Genomic DNA, 19,744 nt, shown 5'->3' on the forward strand with positions numbered 1-19,744 from the left:
ATTTCATTTTTTGATTATTATTTTTTACCAAAGTACAGTTAAGTTCTGGCTTATAGTGGTGTGGGGGACTGAACCTCGGATTTGAGCCTCAGGCACAAGATTCTCTTTCCATAACCATGATGCTATTTAAAAAAAGAGACAGGAAATAATCTTTACATGTCACTCAGCCTAGACTTCCCTTTAAGATTAGATATGAAATTTTCAGAAAAATCATCAATCACTTTATTATGTTTTTCCCAATGAGGTCATTCTAGATTGTCTTGTCAATAATTTGACAGTGTTTTGAAAATTACATTATTTCAGGCCTACTCTCACCTTCACAGGGTTAGTATGAGACAACAAACCCACTACCATTGTTCTTGCCACACAGAAACACCATTGTTCTCACAAACTTCAAGTGGCAGCTTACTTACATTTTTTTGTAAGTGCATTTGATTTGGTGACCTCTATTCTATATTCAACAGGACCGTCTGGTGCTGTCTTCATTGTACTTACTTCACCTAGTGCTCCAGGTAGTACAAATAAGTACAAATTCTACAGATGAGGAAGTATAAGGAGAGTTAACATTTAAGTGTAAGAACAATGACTGTGGGCACTGTAATTTTTTCAGATGTTTTTATTAAATTGCATTGGTTTAAAACATGTTTTTTTTTTTCCAGAGAAGTTCTCAGCTCTGGTTTGTGGTGGTGTGAGGGACAGAACCTGGAACTTTGGAGCCTCAGGTATGGAAGTTTATTTGCATAACTATTATACTATCTCCCCCACCCTCTTTTTTTTAATTACCACGAGAGTAATTGCCCCCATAGTACATATCCACTGCACCTGGCATCTTTTTTTTTCTTGGTTCTCCTCTTGTGAACTATGGGGGTTATCAGGTGGAGGACAAGGAAACTGGTGCAGAGTGTGGTGATTTATAAACATGTGTGCATGTGAAATTATAGCCCCAATATATTTTTCTTTTCTTTTCTTTTTTTAGATTTAATTTATTTATGAGGAAGATAAGAGAGAAAGAACCAGATATACCTCTGGCACATGTGCTGCCAGGGATCAAACTTGGGACCTCATGCTTGCGAGTCCAAAGCTTTTATACTGGGCCACCTCCCAGACCACAATATACCCCCAGAACCTTATACTTTTGGGAAATACCATTAAATCATTAATAAAGAAAGTAAAATGGAACTAACTACACAGAGACAAGCTATTTGTGGACCTCATAAAATTATCTAAAAGGTATAATACAAGAGAGTAATGTGATTATGCCAATTATCAGAGGTTGCCTTTTGTTAATGACTGCAAGTCAAAGGTTCTTTCATTGGGTGTCTGCATTATACTCACTTTGTCTCAGAAAGATCTGGACAACAGAAGTTGCTTAGCATCATTGTCTGTCTTCGGTTCGTTATCTATCATCAGATTGAATGTTCTGCACCCAGAACTTAGCAGGGAGCTGTCGAGATGACTATGTTGATATAAATATGCCTATAGTGAAGATAGCAAGCAGTTAGCATGTAGGGGTCTCTCAGGAAATGAAATAGCTTCCTTGGCCATAGTCCCCACTAGAACTTGCAACAACTGTAACCTGGCAACCACTACACAGATATAATATGTGGCATAAAATATGTTCTCCTAGGGCAAGGTGTTTGTGCACTAGGTTAATTGTTCACATTGCAGTGCACAAGGACCCAGGTTCAATTCCCTGGTCCCCACCTGTGGGGGAAAAGCTTCATGAATGGTGAAGTAGGGCTGCAAGTGTCTCTCTGTCTCTCTCCCTTTCTATCTCTCCTTCCCCTCTCAATTTTTCTGTCTCTATCCATTAATAAATAAATACATAAATAAAAGAATTTCAAACATAGTTAGAAAAATATGTTCTCCTGACATATTCCAATTTATAGGGGCTCTGTCCTGTGGGAACCTCAGTGACAGAGGCTTTCAAATGCTATGCATGTTGTCTGTTATTCCATTATGTTGCCCTTGATGTTTTATTGTTGTAGTTATTATTGATGTGTTTGTTGAATGGAAGAGAGAGAAATGGAGAGAGGATGGGAAGACAGAGAGCAGCAGAGAAAGATACCTGCAGACCTGCTTCACCATTTGTGAAGTAGATAAAGAAATTATCTTTAGTGATCTCTTGTCTGTAGCTGGTTCCCTTACTCCTCTGGTGTGGGGGTTGGTCTTGGGTTACAGTGGGAAAGAGTCAGACTTACAGCCTATGGGCCAACCCCATGTTTCCTTTGTCTTTTTCAACCTTGGTTTACCAGCCTAAGGGTGAGTTATAGAGCTTTTGCTTGGTTCCTTAGAGCTCTCCTACATTCTTCCTCTGCCACTGACTTGGAAATCCTACCCTCACTTGAAATTCCTAGGTTTAAAGCAGCCTCCTTGCAGAGCTCATGCCAGGTGTGCCTTCAAGCTGTCATCTTGGCTCCATCCACTCCACCCCCTTTCTCATCTCACTGTTTTAATGCAGATCTCTGAGCAGTATTTAGTTGAGGCTTGAATTAAATACGAAAACTAATATATATTTTACTAGATTTTTTAACCTTTTTAAAATATATTTTATTTATTTTCCCTTTTTGTTGTCCTTGTTTTTTTATTGTACTTGTAGTTATTGATGTCATTATTGTTTGATAGAATAGAGAGAAATGGAGAGAGTAGGGGAAGACGGAGGGGGGGGAGAAAGATACACACATGTAGACCTGCTTCACCACCTGTAAAGCGATTCCCCTGCAATGGGGAGCCAAGGGCTCAAACCAGGATCCTTAGGCTGGTCCCTGAGCTTCGTGCCACATGCGCTTAACCCACTACGCTTTCTCCCGACTCCTGTTTTACTAGATTTTTGTGAATGCTTTTGTTGAAGAAAAATTAAAAGGTTATAAAGACATGCCAGTAAAAATTGTGGGCTCTCTAATGATCCTAATAGGCAGGATAACTCACTAAGTGTTTCCATAACCTCTTCTGTTTATATTGAACAGCTAGGGTATTGTACCTTTTATTCATTACAGTATCTTCCATCTAGGGGCCACACTGTCCAGTGAAGAGGCTGTGCTGCTAGGTTCAAACAGAGTCTCAAGCTATTGCTGTGATTTATGTTTCATATTCTGGCCTGAAAGACATTCAGGAAAAGCAGAAGAAATGGCAGTTTCTTTGGTAAGTGACTTGCCCCACAACAGATTCTGTTTCTTTTTCCTCTTGAAAAAGTTGTATTTTAATTGATACATGTTTAATTTACTGTTTCTGTTTTGCCCATCATATTTCTTTCTGTATCTCTGTCTCTTTTTCTCTTTTTCCGTCAGGGCATTGCTCATCCCTGGCTTATGGTGGGTCACGGAATAGAACCTGGAACCTGAGAGCCTCAGGCAGAGAATTTGTTATCTCCCCTACACTTGTATTTCTCTTTTCAGTTACTCTTTTTTTATTATTAAACATTTATTTATAAAGTGGAAATACTGAGAAGACCATAGGATAAAAGGGTTACAATTCTATACAATTCCCACCACCAGAATGCCATATCCCAGTCCCTTCTCTCATAGCTTTTCTATATTCTTTATCTTCTGGGAGTATGAACTCAGGGTCTTTATGGGGTACAGAAGGTGAAAGGTCTGGCTTCTGTAATTGCTTCCCTACTGAACATGGTCATTGACAGGTCAATCCATACTCCCAGCCTGTCTTACTCTTTTCCCTAGTGGGGCAGGGCTCTGGGGAAGCAGGACCCTGTTACTTAAAAAAAATTTTAAATATATTTTAGTGAGAGAGAGAGAGACTGATCAGAGTACTGTTCTACTCTGGCTTATGTTGATGCTGGGGATTGAAAGCCTCAAGTATGGAAGTATTTTGCATAACCACTATGCTATCTCTGCAGCCACTTACTCTTTCTTATAACTTAATTTTCTAGTTAGTATCACTGGGACTCAGTGTCATCATTCTTGAATGTCATGTTATGTTATATATATATATATATATTTATATATTTATATGGAGAGAGAGAGAGAGAGAAGGCGGGGAGAGAAATAGATACAAGAAATGGGGGTGGTGGTGGTGAAGCACATAAAATTGTGAGACTTCCCTCTACAGCTGTTGGAGAGATGACTCTTGAATCCATCTGAGTTCTGACAGGTGATCATTTGTGGTCTCCACTTGGTATGCTACCAGAAAGACCTTGTGAAATAATTTTTGAATACCAAGACATAATTTGTGTTCTAAAGTGCAACTTTGTCTTACCTAGATATTTAGTTTCAAGCCCTGACAACACATATAGATATGAGAAGGGAAATTTCATGGGTGTTACTCTGGTGTCTTTCCCTTTTTTGTCTATTTTTTTTTTCCTGTACTCTTTCTTTATTTAAGAAAGGAGACATTAACAAAATCATAGGATGTGGGGGGGGGGTTACAACTCCACACAATTCCTGCCAACCAATCTCCATATCCCATCCCATCCCCACTAGCTTTCCCATTCTCTATCCCTGTGGCAGCATGGACCCAGGGTCACTGTGGGTTGCAGAAGTTGGAAGGTCTGCTTCTGTAATTGCTTCCCCGCTGACCATGAGCATTGACTGGTTGATCCATACTGCCAGTCTGCCTCTCTCTCTCCCTAGTAGGGTGGGTCTCTGGGGAAGCGGAGATCTAAGACGCATTGGTGGGGTCTGCAGTCCAGGGAAGCCTGGCCGGCATCCTGATGGAATCTGGAACCTGGAGGCTGAAAAGAGAGTTAACAGACAAAGCCAAACAAATTCTTGAAGAATCATGGACCCAAATGTTGGAATAGTGGAGATAAAGTGTTGGGGGGTTCTCACTGCAAACTCTAGTGTACTGCTGCTTTCAGGTATATATTTGCCCTGGTTTATGGATACATGTGAACATATGCTCTATCTCACAGAACTAGGTCTATATCTAGGTTTTGGGAGTTTGTTAGGAAGTGGAGCACCTGGGATGGAGTGTCTATGAAAGGAAAGGTCTCACCCGAGTGATGAAGCTGAAGGGTTGTCGTTCCACACCTGAAGTCTCTGGACACAGTCTGAAGTGAAGCATGCTGGGGTGGCACTCGTTGTGTTGATAAGGTTGCAATCAGTGGATGCAATATGATTTGATAAGAATTGGGAGAAGCATACGGGAAAGTGGGCCCTACCCTAGGGTCCCAGGACTGAGGGAAGTTTAGGCTCTATGGTGGAAATGTGAGGTTCCTGCTGTCTTAGGGTTCAAGAAGACAGTTATTGGATAACTATTGGATAGTTATTGTTATCATCGCATTTTTTGTGGTAACTGTGTTAACTTTGAAAAGTCCCTTTGATAGACATACAGTTTTTCCCCTTCTCATATTAAATAGTGATTTATCTGACTACAATTTAATAGGTGTGTACATAAACACCATACCCACCACCAAAAGATTGTGTCCCATCCCACCCACCCACACCCCCTCCCTACCGGCCCAGGAAGCCGTATGTCCATCCTCCCCCTCACCATAGGATTTTTTCTTTGGTGCCCTACTTCTAATCTATCTAGAGAAAATAAGTTAATAAAATTGTTCCAGGAATAGTGGAGTCATGCACAAATGAGATTCATTAGGATACATACTTCCTAATATTCAGAGTCTTCATTTTCTCTCTATTTGATGTAATCTGGGGCCCGTATTCAGCTTAGGAGCCTATTTTCATAACTTTTGTCTAAAATATTATAAAAATCAGTAAATCTACAAAAGGGTAAATAAACCAGTATTACCCTTTTTTTTTAAAATGAAACTTTATTGTTATAGTAATACAGGAATCTGACAGTCAGGATTTGTGAGTGATTTTTAATTGCCCTGTGACTAAACATCTTGGTTAGAGAGACCATAAATGTCTTTCTGCACATTTACTGTGGTTGTTTATGTTACTCTACTGTGTTGTGTGAGTACATATATTGCTGATTCGCCCTTTGATGTATAGCATGTAAATATATTTTCTTATTTTTATTACTGTATCTTTGTCTTGGTGATAGGTCTTTTCATTATACCAAATATTTTCAGTTTCATGTAGTCTCAGTAGATCATTTTTCCATTTATTTATTTATCATTAATGTTGAGCTCAGGTCTCTGAAGTCATTTCCAAATCAGATACTATATACTGTACTTAGGATGACTTCTACAGATTTTTTTGGGTACTATTCTAACATCCAAGTGCATCTTAAGGAACATAAGACCCTTTCTCTGCAACAGATCTGATACTAAAGCTACAAGATGTTTCATTTCATTTTTTTTTTTTTAGTTTTTTTCAATACTTTTGTTTTATTTATTCTCTTTTGTTGCCCTTGTTTTATTTTTATTTTATTTTATTTTTTATTTTTTCCCTAGATTCCACAAGCATAAACTTGTTTTATTTTTTATTTACTTATTTTTATAATTTTTATTTGTTTATTTTATTTATTCCTTTTGTTGCCCTTGTTGTTTTGTTGTTGTAGTTATTATTGATGTCATTGTTGTTGGATAGGACAGAGAGAAATGGAGAGAGGAGGGGAAGACAGAGAGGGAGAGAGAAACAGACACCTGCAGACCTGCTTCACCGCCTGTGAAGTGACTCCCCTGCAGGTGGGGAGCCGGGGGCTCGAACCGGGATCCTTCCGCTTGTCCTTGTACTTAGCCCACCTGTGCTTAACCCGCTGCGCTACCGCCCGACTCCCACCCTTGTTTTTTTATTGTTGTTGTAGTTATTGTTGTTATTGATGTCATTGTTGGATATTACAGAGAGAAATGAAGATAGGAGGGGAAGACAGACTCCCGAAATGTTTCATTTCTAACAAACTTATCATCATCATATTTTGTTCACTTTTTACTCACCTTTTTTATCACTGTGGCCTCATTACGAATTCATTACACCCAGTAGCCATTTTCTTATTTATATTTTTGAGTTTATATAGGTGAAGAGAATTCATAAAGAGAGAAAGTGAAGGAGAGCTATCTGTGTGTGTGTGTCATATGAAATTGTTATTCATATATAATAACTGAAATTAATGTTTATTTCCTTTTAATGAGAAGAACTGATGGTAGAAGACACTCCAACTTTGAGCTCCAAGTCCCCAGGGGATGTAGGTTTAATTCCAGTTACCTTCTGCTTTACTCTCCCTATCAAATTCTCTTTACCTGTATAAAATTTACATTATAAGTAAGGAAGATGTCTAAAACTGCTCCACACTTGTGAAGAGTGCCCCGCCCCACCCCAACCCCCTCCCATATGTGAGAACTAGGATATATAGAATCTGGGTCCTTTTATATGGCAACGTGAGCACCCTTGTGCTCCCACACAGCCCTAAGGTTTTATCATTTACTAATTACACAACTATAGAGGGGGAAGAGTGAGGATAGGGATATCTCTCTGCCATATGAGATACCAGGTATTGTACTCAGGGCCTCATGAAAGAGAGTCCAATATTCTAATCAATGTACCAACTTCTAGAGCATGTTTAAGAGGTATTTGATTTTCAAGTCACCAAAGACGTGTTTCATCTGCAGATGAGACAGTGCTTCACAGGCTTCCTAATGTAGACACTGAATGGCTAATCTGCTGTCACTCGCATTTTCTCACATGAACACATTGCACATATTTTAGGGCTCAGTGACCTATGAAGATGTAACTGTGGTATTCACTCAAGAGGAGTGGGCACTATTAAATCCTTCAGAGAAGAAACTCTACAGAGATGTGATGTGTGAAAACTTGAGGAACTTTCTTTCAATAGGTAACTCTAATCGCCTTAATCTTTCAACTAGAAGACAAATCACTTTGTGTTCACCAATGTATAAATGGAGACAGTGTTAAGTGAGCAGGGTTTGATTGCAACTCATGATGGATCACAAATTCAATCTTGTGGTCCAGAAGGTGGCACAGTGGGTAAAGCATTGTATTCTGGACCTTGAGGTCCTGAGTTTGATCCTTGGCAACACATGTAATAGAATGATGTCTGGTTCTTTCGCTATCTTTCTCATAAATAAAGAAATAAATTCTTAAAAAAAAAAATCAGGTTGCGGTACACACAGACTCTCATGCCTCAGGCTCTGTCATGTTCCAGGATCAGTCCCCTGCAACATCATAAACCAGAGCTGAGCACTCCTCTGGTAATAAATAAATAAATAAATAAGAAAGAATATTTAATCTGTATAATTTCTTTCTTTTTTAAAAAAATAATTTATTTTTTCATGCAAAAAATAGGAGGAGAGAAAAAAACAGCCTTCACTCTGGTACATGTGCTGCCAGGGATCGAACTTGGGACCTCATGCTTAAGAGTCTAGTGCCTTAGCCACTGTGCCACTTCCCAGGCCATTATTTGTATAATTTCTAATACTTTATTTATTTTGTAATTTTAGAAAAAATACAAGAACATTCCACCAAAGAGCTGCATAACTTGCATGGGAGTAAACAAAGGTGAGTTACATTTACAACGAAATGTGATATACCACCCAGCAAGCAGCTGTGTTTTCAAATATTTTATCTCTGTAATTTACTGAGATCTGGTGCCTGCATGGTTTCACTGTAGTAGATTTATGTTTTGTTTTGTTTTGTTTTATTAAATTATTTTTAGTCATTTATCCCCTTTTGTTGCCTTTGTTTTATTGTTGTAGTTATTGATGTAGTTGTTGAATAGGACAGAGAGAAATGGAGAGATGATGGGGAGAGAAAGACAGACACCTGCAGATCTGCTTCACCACTTGTAAAGCGATTTCCCTGCATGTGGAAGCCTGGGGACTCGAACCCGGATCATTAGGCTGGTACTTGTGCTTTGTGCCACCTTTGCTTAACCCCTTAACCCGCTGTGCTACTGCCTGACTCCCAACTTTTGGGTTCTTAATTGTGTGCTCTCTACTGACGTAATGATTGCAGAGCAGCTCTTTTAATACAATTTATTAAGAAAATAATATTTATAACGAAAACAAAATTTATACTCACTGCCACAGATAGATTAATTTTTCAATAAGCTTATCAAAGATACTTCATTGCTAGTTTATAGAATAGTTGTGCACGTGACTCAAATATGATGTATGTGACATACATGACTGAGTTTCCCATCTGAGTCACTGGCAACAGAAGTAATATAATGATGTTCTAAATTACCTGTCTTTTCTCTACTTTATAAGAAAGTCTTCCACACATGTAACAAGGAAATGGAAGTTTTTCCTTTTGTTGCCCTTGTTGTTTTTTATTGTTGTTGTACTTATTGTTGTTGTTACTGATGTCGTTGTTAGATAGGACAGAGAGAAATGGAGAGAGGAGGGGAAGACAGGGACAGAGAAAGATAGACACCTGCAGACCTACTTCACCACCTGTGAAGTGACTCCCCTAGAGGTGGGGAGGCAGGGTCTTGAACTGAGAACCTTGCACTTCGCACCAAGTGTGCTTAACCTCCTGTGCTACTGCCAGACTCCCATGAATTTTTTTTTTAAGATTTTAAAAAATTTATTCATTAATGAGAAATATAGGAGAGAAAGAACCAGACATCACTCTGGTATATGTGCTGTCGGGGATTGAACTCAGGATCTCTTGCTTGAGAGTCTAGTGCTTTAGCCATTGCGCCACCTCCCAGACCACGAATATCTGTATATTTTTATAATACTTAGATGTAGTCCTTCTAAAAAAGATCAGTACTTTCATTGAAAAATTTAACACAAAGTCAAAATGTGCTATTAACAAATAGTAGTTCAATTAATATATTCAAAATACCTGTAAAGATTTCATTAGTGGTGCCATAATATATTTATATGAGAATATCTAGTTTTTAAAAAATGTATATTTATTTATTTCCTTTTTGTTGCCCTTGTTTCCATTGTTGTTGTAGTTATTATTGTTGTTGATGTAGTCATTGTTGGATAGGACAGAGAGGAATTGAGAGTGAAGTGGAAGGTGGGGGGGGGTGGAGAGAGAAAGACAGACACCTGCAGACCTGCTTCACCGCCTGTGAAGCGACTTCCCTGCCAGGGGCTCGAACCAGGATCTTTACTCCAGTCCTTGTGCTTTGCGTCATGTGCGCTTAACCCGCTGTGCTACCACCGAACTCCTGTCATTGATTTTGGACAGGACAGAGAGAAATAGAGAATGGGAGAGAAAGATAGACACCTGAAGACCTGCTTTACCACCTGTGATGAGACTCACCTGCAGGTGGGGAGCGAGGGACTCAAACTGGGACCCATAAACCTGTCCTTAGATTTGGTGCCATGTGTGCTCATCCCGTTGTGCTACCGCCTGACTCCCAAGACCAGCCCCCCCCTTTTTTTTTTTTTTTTTACCAATTTTTAACTTCAATTTTGAAATCTTTTAAAAAATTTTTGTTGTTAATTGATAGAGACAGAGAAATTGAGAGAGAATGGGGAGATAGGAAGAGAGACAGAAAGACACAGAACTGCGTCAATGCTTGTAAAGTGACTCCCCTGCAAGGTGGAGATCTGGGGGCTTGAACCGAGATCTTAACTGGTCCTAGCACTTTTATGTGTGAGCCTAATCCACTGCACTACCACCTAACACCCTCAAGATCTTTTTACAGTTTTGAATATTTGATTTTATTCAGTATACGTTTTTTAGTGAAATCTGCTATTAATGTCTGATTTTGTGGCTAAGTAAAATAATATCCTGCATCTCAATAATAGATGCAATTACAGTTTTATGCATTAAAATGTCAATTATTCATTATATTACAGTCATACAGCCATGAAAATCCGTAAGGGAAAAAACAGTCAGAATGGTAGAAAATCTCAAGAATGTGAAGTATACAACAAATTATTTTCTTATTCTATTCATCTTCAACAACATGAAAGAATTCACACTGGAGAGAAACCCTATAAATGTAAACTATGTAGTAAAACATTCAGTTGTTCCAAAAGTTTTCGGACACATGAAAGAATTCACAGTGGAGAGAAACCCTATAAATGTAAACTATGTAGTAAAATATTCAGTTGTTCCCGTAATCTTCGGATACATGAAAGAATTCACAGTGGAGTGAAACCCTATAAATGTGAACTATGTAGTAAAACATTCAGGCAGTCCAGTAGTCTTCGGACACATGAAAGAATTCACAGTGGTGAGAAACCCTATGAATGTAAACAGTGTAGTACAAAATTCAGGCTATCCAGTCATCTTCGGCAACATGAAAGATTTCACAGTGGAGAGAAACCCTATGAATGTAAACTATGTAGTAAAACATTCAGGAGGTCCTGTCATCTTCAAACACATGAAAGAACTCACAGTGGAGCGAAACCCTATGAATGTAAACAGTGTAATAAAACATTTGGGCAATCCAGTCATCTTCGGACACATGAAAGAATTCACAGTGGAGAGAAACCCTATGAATGTAAACTATGTAGTAAAACATTCAGGCAACCCAGGCATCTTCTGGAGCATGAACGAACTCACAGTGGATTTAAACCCTATAAATGTAAACTATGTAGTAAGACATTCGTAGGATCCAGTTATCTTCGGCAACATGAACAAACTCATAGTGGAGAGAAACCCTATGAGTGTAAACAGTGTAGTAAAAGATTCAGTTGTACTGGTAGTCTTCAGAGACATGAAAAAATTCACAGTGGAGAGAAACCCTATGAATGTAAACTATGTAATAAAACATTCAGTTTTTCTGGTAGTCTTCAGAAACATGAAAGAATTCACAGTGGAGAGAAACCCTATGAGTGTAAACAGTGTAGTAAAACATTCAGTTGTTCCAGTGCTCTTCGGACACATGAAAGATCTCACAGTGGAGAGAAACCCTATGAATGTAAACTATGTAGTAAAACATTCAGGCAATCCAGTCATCTTCGGCAACATGAAAGATCTCACAGTGGAGAGAAACTCTATCAATGTAAACAATGTAGTAAAAGATTCATTTGTTCCAGTAGTCTTTGGGCACATGAAAGAACTCACAGTGGAGAGAAACCCTATGAATGTAAACAGTGTAGTAAAACATTCAGTTCTTCCAGTAATCTTCGGAGACATGAAAAAATTCACAGTGGAGAGAAACCCTTTGAGTGTAAACTATGTAGTAAAACATTCAGTTGTGGTGGTAATCTTCGGACACATGAACGAATTCACAGTGGAGAGAAACACTATGAATGTAAACAATGTGGTAAAGCATTCAGTTATTCCAGTAGTCTTCAGACACATGAAAGAATTCACAGTGGAGAGAAACCCTATGAATGTAAACTATGTAGTAAAACATTCAGCTGGTATGGTAATCTTTGGAGACATGAAAGAATTCACAGTAGAGAAACCCCATAAATGTAAAGTATGTAGTAAAAGTTTCATGTTTTCCAGTGATCTTCAGAGACATGAAAGAATTCACAGTGGAGAGACCCTATGAATATAAACATTCATATGAATGTAGTAAAACATTTAGTAATGTAGTAAAATGTACCCTATGAATGTAGTAAAACATTTCAGTTGTTCAGGTAGTCTTCGGAAACATGAAAGAAATCACATTAGAGGGAGTTGGGTGGCAGCAGAGTGGGTTAAGCGCACATGGCACAAAGTGCACGGATAGGTTTAAGGGTCCCTGTTCGAGCTTAACCTGCTTCCCTTCCGCCTGACTGCCAAAGTATTATTTGTTTATATCTAATTTTATTTATTCCATAAAGGTGGCCAGAAAGTGAGAGTGTGGGAAAGAGAGAGAGATACCTGCAGCACTGCTCACCACTCCTGAAGCTTTCTTCCTGCACGTGGGGATCGGGGACTCAAACCCTGGTCCTTGCACAGTACAATGTTTGCATTCAACCAGGTGTACAATGGCTTGAATTCAGAACCTTATATATTAAGTGTCTGATTTTCATCCACTGCACTACCTCCCACCATAATTTTATCACTGAATTGATGACATATGTCACTGAATTGATGACATATAAGCCTACTCTTACTCTTAAGTCTCATCTTACATTTTCCTTTCATTTCAAAGTCCTGACTTTATTGAAGCACACATATTACTTCCCTGAATGAACCTTTTACTCTCTAACTCCTTTGGCTTCATGGTCCCCACTCCACACTCCCTAAAATTTCTTAGTTAAGATAAGTTCAGTTGACCAAGCAAGTTCAGGCAATAGGGACCTAATTATAAAAACAAATGTTCACTGTCTACAACCATGATTGTTGCTACCCTACATGCTATCAAAGACTTACTAAGGGCCACTATTACTCCATATTGTCTTAAGGCAACCAAGAAAAACCTCGTAATCCAACTGCTGCAGTACAGCAGCACTTTACCCTTGAAAAACTAGTCTCGGCATTTCTACCTATCATCAGTTGTTTTGTAAATTGAGGTCATAATAGCCCCAAAACCCAAAATTTGCTTAACTGACAAAAACTGCTAGGGACTGGGATCAAATTCCCTGACAAACAGGTCTGAAATTTAGGTGACCCCCCCAGCTACCTCCTCCTGATGTGTATAAAATTAATCTGCCTCATATGCCACTATTGGGAAGTGCATGTAGCCCATGCTTAAGCTTGCTCCAATAAAGGATCTTTGCTTTTACATGTGATTCTGGCCTCTCTTTGGGAATAGGATTTAAAAATCTGGGCATAACACGTACCTCCTTAGAACATAGCTCCATTCTCGTCTCTTTTTTCTTTTGCTTCCAGGGTTATTGTTGGGGCTCAGTGACTGCACTAGGAATCCACTGCTCTTGGAAGCCATTTTTTCCCTTTTGTTGTATAACTGCTATGCTCAATCACTAACCCCTAACGTGCCCCAGACACATGGTTTCAGTTCAAAATTGTTTTGAATCTGGGGCCCAGATCAAATTAATGGGGTTTATAGCTGATGGTATTTACACACCTTTCCCATTTTTGGAAGCTGCCCTCTTCCCTAATCTAGCTTTTTAGCCCCTTTTCCAGCCATGATATCTCAAACAATAACTTGGGTCCATCTGCATATCATATGTCAGGCTCTTAAAAAAAAGAAACTAGTATAATCATGGGCCCTTTGGAATATAACAAAAATAGGCCTACTAACTCTACAAAACAGAGACCCCCAAATCTTCACCTGCACTATTCCAGCCTTTAGGTTCATGATTAGTCAACAATTAATTTGGCTCTATATGTCAACTCTACTTACAGCCACCAGGTTTAGATTCTACCATAATGCCAACTGGTCTTCCTTGGGTAAATGACCCCACCAATGTGTCCTGGAGTCCCACATTCTCAGAGCCCTTCCCCACTCGGGAAAGAGAGAGGCTGGGAGTATGGATTGACCTGTCAATGTCCATGTTGAGCGGAGAAGCAATTCCAGAAGCCAGACATTTCACCTTCTGCACCCCATAATGACCCTGGGTCCATACTCCCAGAGGGATAAAGAATAGGGAAGCTGTCAAGGGAGGGGCTGGGGTATGGAGATCTGGGGGTGGGGATTGTGTGGATTTTTTCTTACGGCTTTTCCAGTTTTTTTTACTTTTTTATAAATAAAAATATGAAGTTTCATGGGAGTCAGGTGGTATTGCAGCGGGTTAAGCGCACGTGGCATAAAGCGCAAGGACCAGTGTAAGGATCCCGATTAAACCCCCTGGCTTCCAACCTGCAAGGGAGTTGCTTCACAGGTAGTGAAGCAAGTCTGCAGATGTCTATCTCATCCCCTCTCTCCATTTCTCTCTGTCCTATCCAACAATGATGACCACAACAATAGTAACTACAACAATAAAAAACAAGGGCAACAAAAGGTAATAAGTATTTTTTCAAAAGTTTTGGGGTGTGGGAGTCTCCAGAAAATTAGGGCTTGCCTGACCCCACAATCTTGCTACCACGTCCTGCATGGGGTAAAGTCGAACTGGAGTCCTGACATGAGGAATGAGTGCTGAGGGGTAGGGAGGTCTGTGCCATAGACACAACAACTTTATTTTGTTTGAGGCATATATATATATATATATATATATATATATATATATATATATATATATTTCACATCACCAGCTAAACAATAGGCAAGCGGTAACAAGTTCAGGCAGCACCTGGTATTTATGAACTATATATTTATTCAGCAGCCAGGAAATCCAAGGTCAAGTCAGAATGTTCTGCTAATGTTTGCAGCATAACTGGGGAAGTTGCGGGTTCAACCAAAGGCCATGGTGTTCTTGCCCATGCTTTCTCCTGGCAGCCTTGTTTATCAAGGGCCTGAAGGAAACTTGCCTTTTTATGGTCCTCTACATCTCCCCTTTTTTATTATTTAAAAATGAAGTTTACTTTGTGGATGTAATTGAAGGGCATGCACTTGTGCCCAGAGATTTTGCAGCTGCTGAACAACCAAACGGAGGAATAAAGGGAGGCACAACATAATCATTAGAAGCATGAGTAGACTGATAAACCTATTAACATGTGCCAGAGTTGAGAGGGTTGAACCAATTGATTTAAACTACCCACCAGGTCAACCCCAAGATCATTCTCCGCCAGCTTAGGGGCCTTTATCATTTATTTCTTTACTTTTACTTTATCATTTATTTTTTTACTCAGTATCATTTATTTCTTTACTCGAGACTATCCAAACTGGTGTTTGCATCATGCCATATCCCTGTAACATGATTCTGTCCCAGGGATATTTAGTGGCATTGTAGGTATGGTTAGTAATACAGATCCATTTAAAGTCAGCATGGCATTGCAGGGTCCCTCTTTTAGTGCTTATACTTGGTCACCAATTACTTGAACAGTATCCCATAAAACGTTAAGCCTGCCTTCTAAGTTTTTATCTTTGTTTTCTTGGGTTCCTAAAGCGAGACTAACATTCTTAGCTAACCAGTCAACGCCCATGTTCAGCAGGGAAGCAATTACAGAAGCCAGACCTTCCACCCTCTGTGGAACCCACAACGACCCTGGATCCATACTCCCAGAAAGATAGAGAATGGGAAGGCTACCAGGGAGGGAATGGGATATGGAACTGTACCCCCTCTTATTCTAAGGTTTTGTTAATGTCTCCTTTCTTAAATAAACATAAATTTAAAAAAAAGAAATAGAGCAGTCCTTACTTGTCACATTCCAATGGCTGCCCTCTTTGGTAATAGAAACATTTCCTGACACAAGTCCCCAGTGGAAGGGCATGCAGGCCCTTGTAGATCTGGGATTTTTGGTCTATCCCTGCCTTTGAGATCATAACATTGTCACTTTCCCCAGCGACATTATCAGGCCTTGTTTCATTGTCTTTTGTCATAGCCAGGGCCAATCTCCAAACTTAGGACTGGAGCTTACCACCCTTGACCCCCCCCCCCCCATAGTCCTTCAGTCATCCCCAATCCACCGCTTCCCAGGTCGTTCACGTCTTCTTTTGTATTCAGGATACCCAAGTGATAATTGTCTTTAGTCCAGTAAATAGCATTTGTGGCTCTGCACAATGGCCAAGGAGGCTGTTGGGTATTGTTCCTGGTAGTCTCGCAGATTAGGACAGGTGGGGGTTTTCAGAAACAGTCTCAATTCCATTAGGGAACGTGCATCCCTTAACTTTCCATTCAATGATAATATATGTTGCTTGAAGAAAAGAAGTGTGATTCACCTTGATCTCTATTATTAGAGGAACACGAGGCAAGGCATAAAGTATCCTTTGGAGGTCCAAACATCCAGTAACATTATTGCCACTGTTGGTATGAAGGCAAATGGACAGATCAGAGCTAAGCCCTTCAAAATCAAAACAAGTGCTACCATAATGCCAACCAGTCTTCCCTGGGTAAATGACCCTACTGGTGCGTCCTGGATCCCCACATCCCCAGACTCCTGCCCCAGTCGGGAAAGAGAGAGACAGGCTGGAAGTATGGATCGACCTGTCAATGTCCATGATGAGTGGGGAAGCAATTCCAGAAGCCAGACATTCCACCTTCTGCACCCCCTTAATGACCCTGGGTCTATACTTACCGAGGGATAAAGAATAGGGAAGCTGTCAAGGGTGGGGATGGGATATGGAGATCTGGGGGTGGGAGTTGTGTGGAGTTTATTTATTGTGGAATTAGTGTTTTACATTCAACACCAAATACAATAATTTGTGCATGCATAACATTTCTAAATTTTCCATATAACAACACAATCCCCACTAGGTCCTCTGTCATCCTTCTTGGATCTGTATTCTCCCCCCACACCCCCACCCCAGAGACTTTTACTTTGGTGCATTATGCCAATTCCAGTTCTGGTTCTACTTGTGTTTTCTTTTCTGATCTTGTTTTTCAACCTCCCCTGAGAGTGAGATCACCCCATATTCATCCTTCTGTTTCTGACTTATTTCACTTAACATGAATATTTCAAGGTCCATCCAAAATCTCCTGAAAATGGTTAAGTCACCATTTTTATAACTGAGTAGTATTCCATTGTGTATATAGACCACAACTTGCTCAGCCACTCATCTGTTGTTGGACACCTGGGTTGCTTCCAGGTTTTGGCTATTACAAACTGTGCTGCTAAGAACATATGTGTACACAGATCTTTTTGGATGGGTGGTTTTTGGGTTTCTTAGGATATATCCCCAGGAGAGATGTTGCAGGCTCATAGGGTAGGTCCATTTCTAGCCTTCTGAGAGTTCTCCAGACTGTTCTCCACAGAGGTTGGACCAGTTGACATTCCTACCAGCAGTACAGGAGACTGGGTGGTGGTGCACCTAGCTGAGTGCACACGTCACAGTGCAAGGACCCAGTGTCGAGCTGCCGGGCCCCACCTGCAGGGAGAAAGCTTTGCAAGTGGTAAAGCAGGGCTGCAGGTGTCTCTCTGTCTCCCTCCTTCCCTATCTCCCCTTCCCTCTTGATTTCTGGCTGTCTCTATTCAAGAAATAAATGAAGATAATTTCAGTCTCATGCCTGTAACATGTGCACTCAACCAGGTGCGCCATCACCGGCCCCCACTCTCAATTGCTCTTTCTCTATGCTAAATAAATACAAATCAAATTAATTAAAAAAGCAAACAGCTTAGATTGTTCTCATTAAGTCACCATCAAGGCCAGAACAGCTCACTCATTCATTATCTAGAGCTTGCAGCTCCTTAAATAACCACAAGTAGCCGACCCCAGACCACCAGGCTAGAGAGGCAGCACTGGGCTCCAGGGCAGAGACATCTGTTTCCGGAGTGTCAGCTTAAGTCAGGTGCACCGGCTGCTGGGACTTGTAGTTCACAGGGCTCTTCTCCCGCAGCTGATGGCGAGGTGGACTACAGCTCCCGTCAGGCCAAGCGGCGCCAGTAGCCTTGCGCACGCCGCGGCTGAGCGGCAGGTTCGATTTGCTGCAGCTGCCAGTCCGGAGTGCGCGTGGGTTGCACCGCTCAGGTCAGTCGCAGCTGGTGGGTGTCGGGTGGCGGCGGGAGCCGGGGGAGGCCTCCGCGTGACCGGCCTTAAAGACCTGGGGCTCTGCGTGTGTCGGGGAGGTGCGCCAGCCTCGCCTCTGGCCATTCTGCGCCGCCTCTGTGCTGGTCTGGGTCTCGCTTCCCCTCGCCCCGTTTTGGGGCCCGCGGAGCTGCGGGGAGGTGCGGGGAGGTGCGGGGCCCGCGGGGGCGCGGCCTGAGCCGCTGGGGCGGGCGTAGGGTGTTACGGCCAGTCTCCGGCGGGCTACCGGGGGCGCGGACCCGCCGCGGGGAGCGGCGCTGAGCGTGGAGGCCTCTGGCCTTGGCCGCGGGCGGACCGCGAGCGCGTCTGCGCCCACGCGGGGCTGCGGTTCCCGACTGCGCGCGTCGCCTGCGCGGTTGTGCGGCTGCAGGTGGCCCCCAGCTGCGTGTCTGCGACCGGGCGGGACTGGCCTGCTGCAGCTAGTCCCGCTGCAGGATCCTGTACAGCGACTCTGCGGCGCCTCACGTGCTGCCGTGCCGCCGGTCGGGGCCAGGCCTCGGCATCAGAGAGGTTTGGTCATCGTTTAGGCTCCGGAATTGTGCTGGTAGAAACAAAATGATTAGGGCGGAGGGTAGAGAACCTAATGGTTATGCAAACAGACTCTCATGCCTCAGGCTCCAGAGTCCCAGGTTCAATCCCCTTGCACCACCATAAGCCAGAGCTGTACTGTGCTCCGGTTAAAAAAAAAAAGAAGTAAAGAAATAAAATGATTAGGAACTGATACAACAGAGCCCCATCACACGACAGGCAACTTTAGTGTTGGGGTATCTCTGCCTTTTTTTAAAATTACTTTATTTACTTATAAATAAAGTAAGAAGATAGAAAGATAGGAGAGACAGAAAGTACCAGACATCACTCTGGTAAATGTGTTGCCAGGGATTGAATTCAGGACCTCATGCTTGAGAGTCCAATGCTTTATCCACTGTGCCACCTCTTGGACCACACATCTTTCTGCCTTTTTATTCCTTAAAAATATAATATAAAGGAATAAAGTCCCACTGATGAAAGCATAGAAATTGACTTTGTTCACAGGTGGAAATTAAATTTGTTCACAGGTGGGTCTCCCAGACTAAATCTGTTCTGCTGGAGCCTGTTTATCCAGCTTTCCAAGTGGAGTTAACTCCCTCCCACTCTTTTTTTTTTTTTTTTTTAATATATCAGAGCACTGCTCAGCTCTGGCTTATGGTGGTATGGGGATTGAATCTGGGACTTGAAAGCCTCAGGCCTGAAAGTCTCTTTGCATAACCATTGTGCTATACCCCCACCCTATTCCCTCCCACTCTTAAGGGACATAAGACCCTGTCACTGTCTCAGACTTTCCACCACAGTTACCTCCTCCCCATAGCATCTTTTTGTATTTATACATTATATTTTACTTCCTATTATAGCGAGAAATTGAGGAGGATGTAGATTATACTAGGTAACAGTTCTTCTTGGCGTCCCCTTTTTTTTTTTTTCAGCCACCAGGGTTATATTGTCGTATGCTTTA

The 19,744-nt window shown here is 41.3% G+C and overlaps 3 protein-coding genes across 3 annotated transcripts in view; all 3 read left to right on the top strand.

The window, feature by feature from the left end:
- Positions 1-12,212, top strand: part of LOC103128154 (zinc finger protein 709-like) — a 245,165-nt gene extending 232,953 nt beyond the window's left edge. The window contains exons 6-7 of the mRNA XM_060204958.1: positions 10,729-11,152; positions 11,390-12,212. Coding sequence (XP_060060941.1) covers positions 10,729-11,152; positions 11,390-12,212 — 1,247 coding nt within the window. The remainder of the gene's footprint in view (positions 1-10,728; positions 11,153-11,389) is intronic.
- The window catches only part of LOC103125919 (zinc finger protein 14-like), a 241,505-nt gene that overhangs the window by 166,563 nt on the left and 55,198 nt on the right, over positions 1-19,744 (top strand). The gene's annotated exons all lie outside the window — the stretch shown is intronic.
- Positions 551-8,605, top strand: LOC132532448 (zinc finger protein 554-like). Its single transcript, XM_060170881.1, has 4 exons — positions 551-722; positions 3,011-3,141; positions 7,569-7,695; positions 8,321-8,605. The coding sequence occupies exons 1-4, from the start codon at positions 611-613 to the stop codon at positions 8,380-8,382; spliced, it is 432 nt and encodes a 143-aa protein (XP_060026864.1). The 5' UTR covers positions 551-610; the 3' UTR covers positions 8,383-8,605.

This window comes from Erinaceus europaeus, chromosome 13 (assembly GCF_950295315.1).
Source record: "Erinaceus europaeus chromosome 13, mEriEur2.1, whole genome shotgun sequence".
Taxonomy (NCBI): domain Eukaryota; kingdom Metazoa; phylum Chordata; class Mammalia; order Eulipotyphla; family Erinaceidae; genus Erinaceus; species Erinaceus europaeus.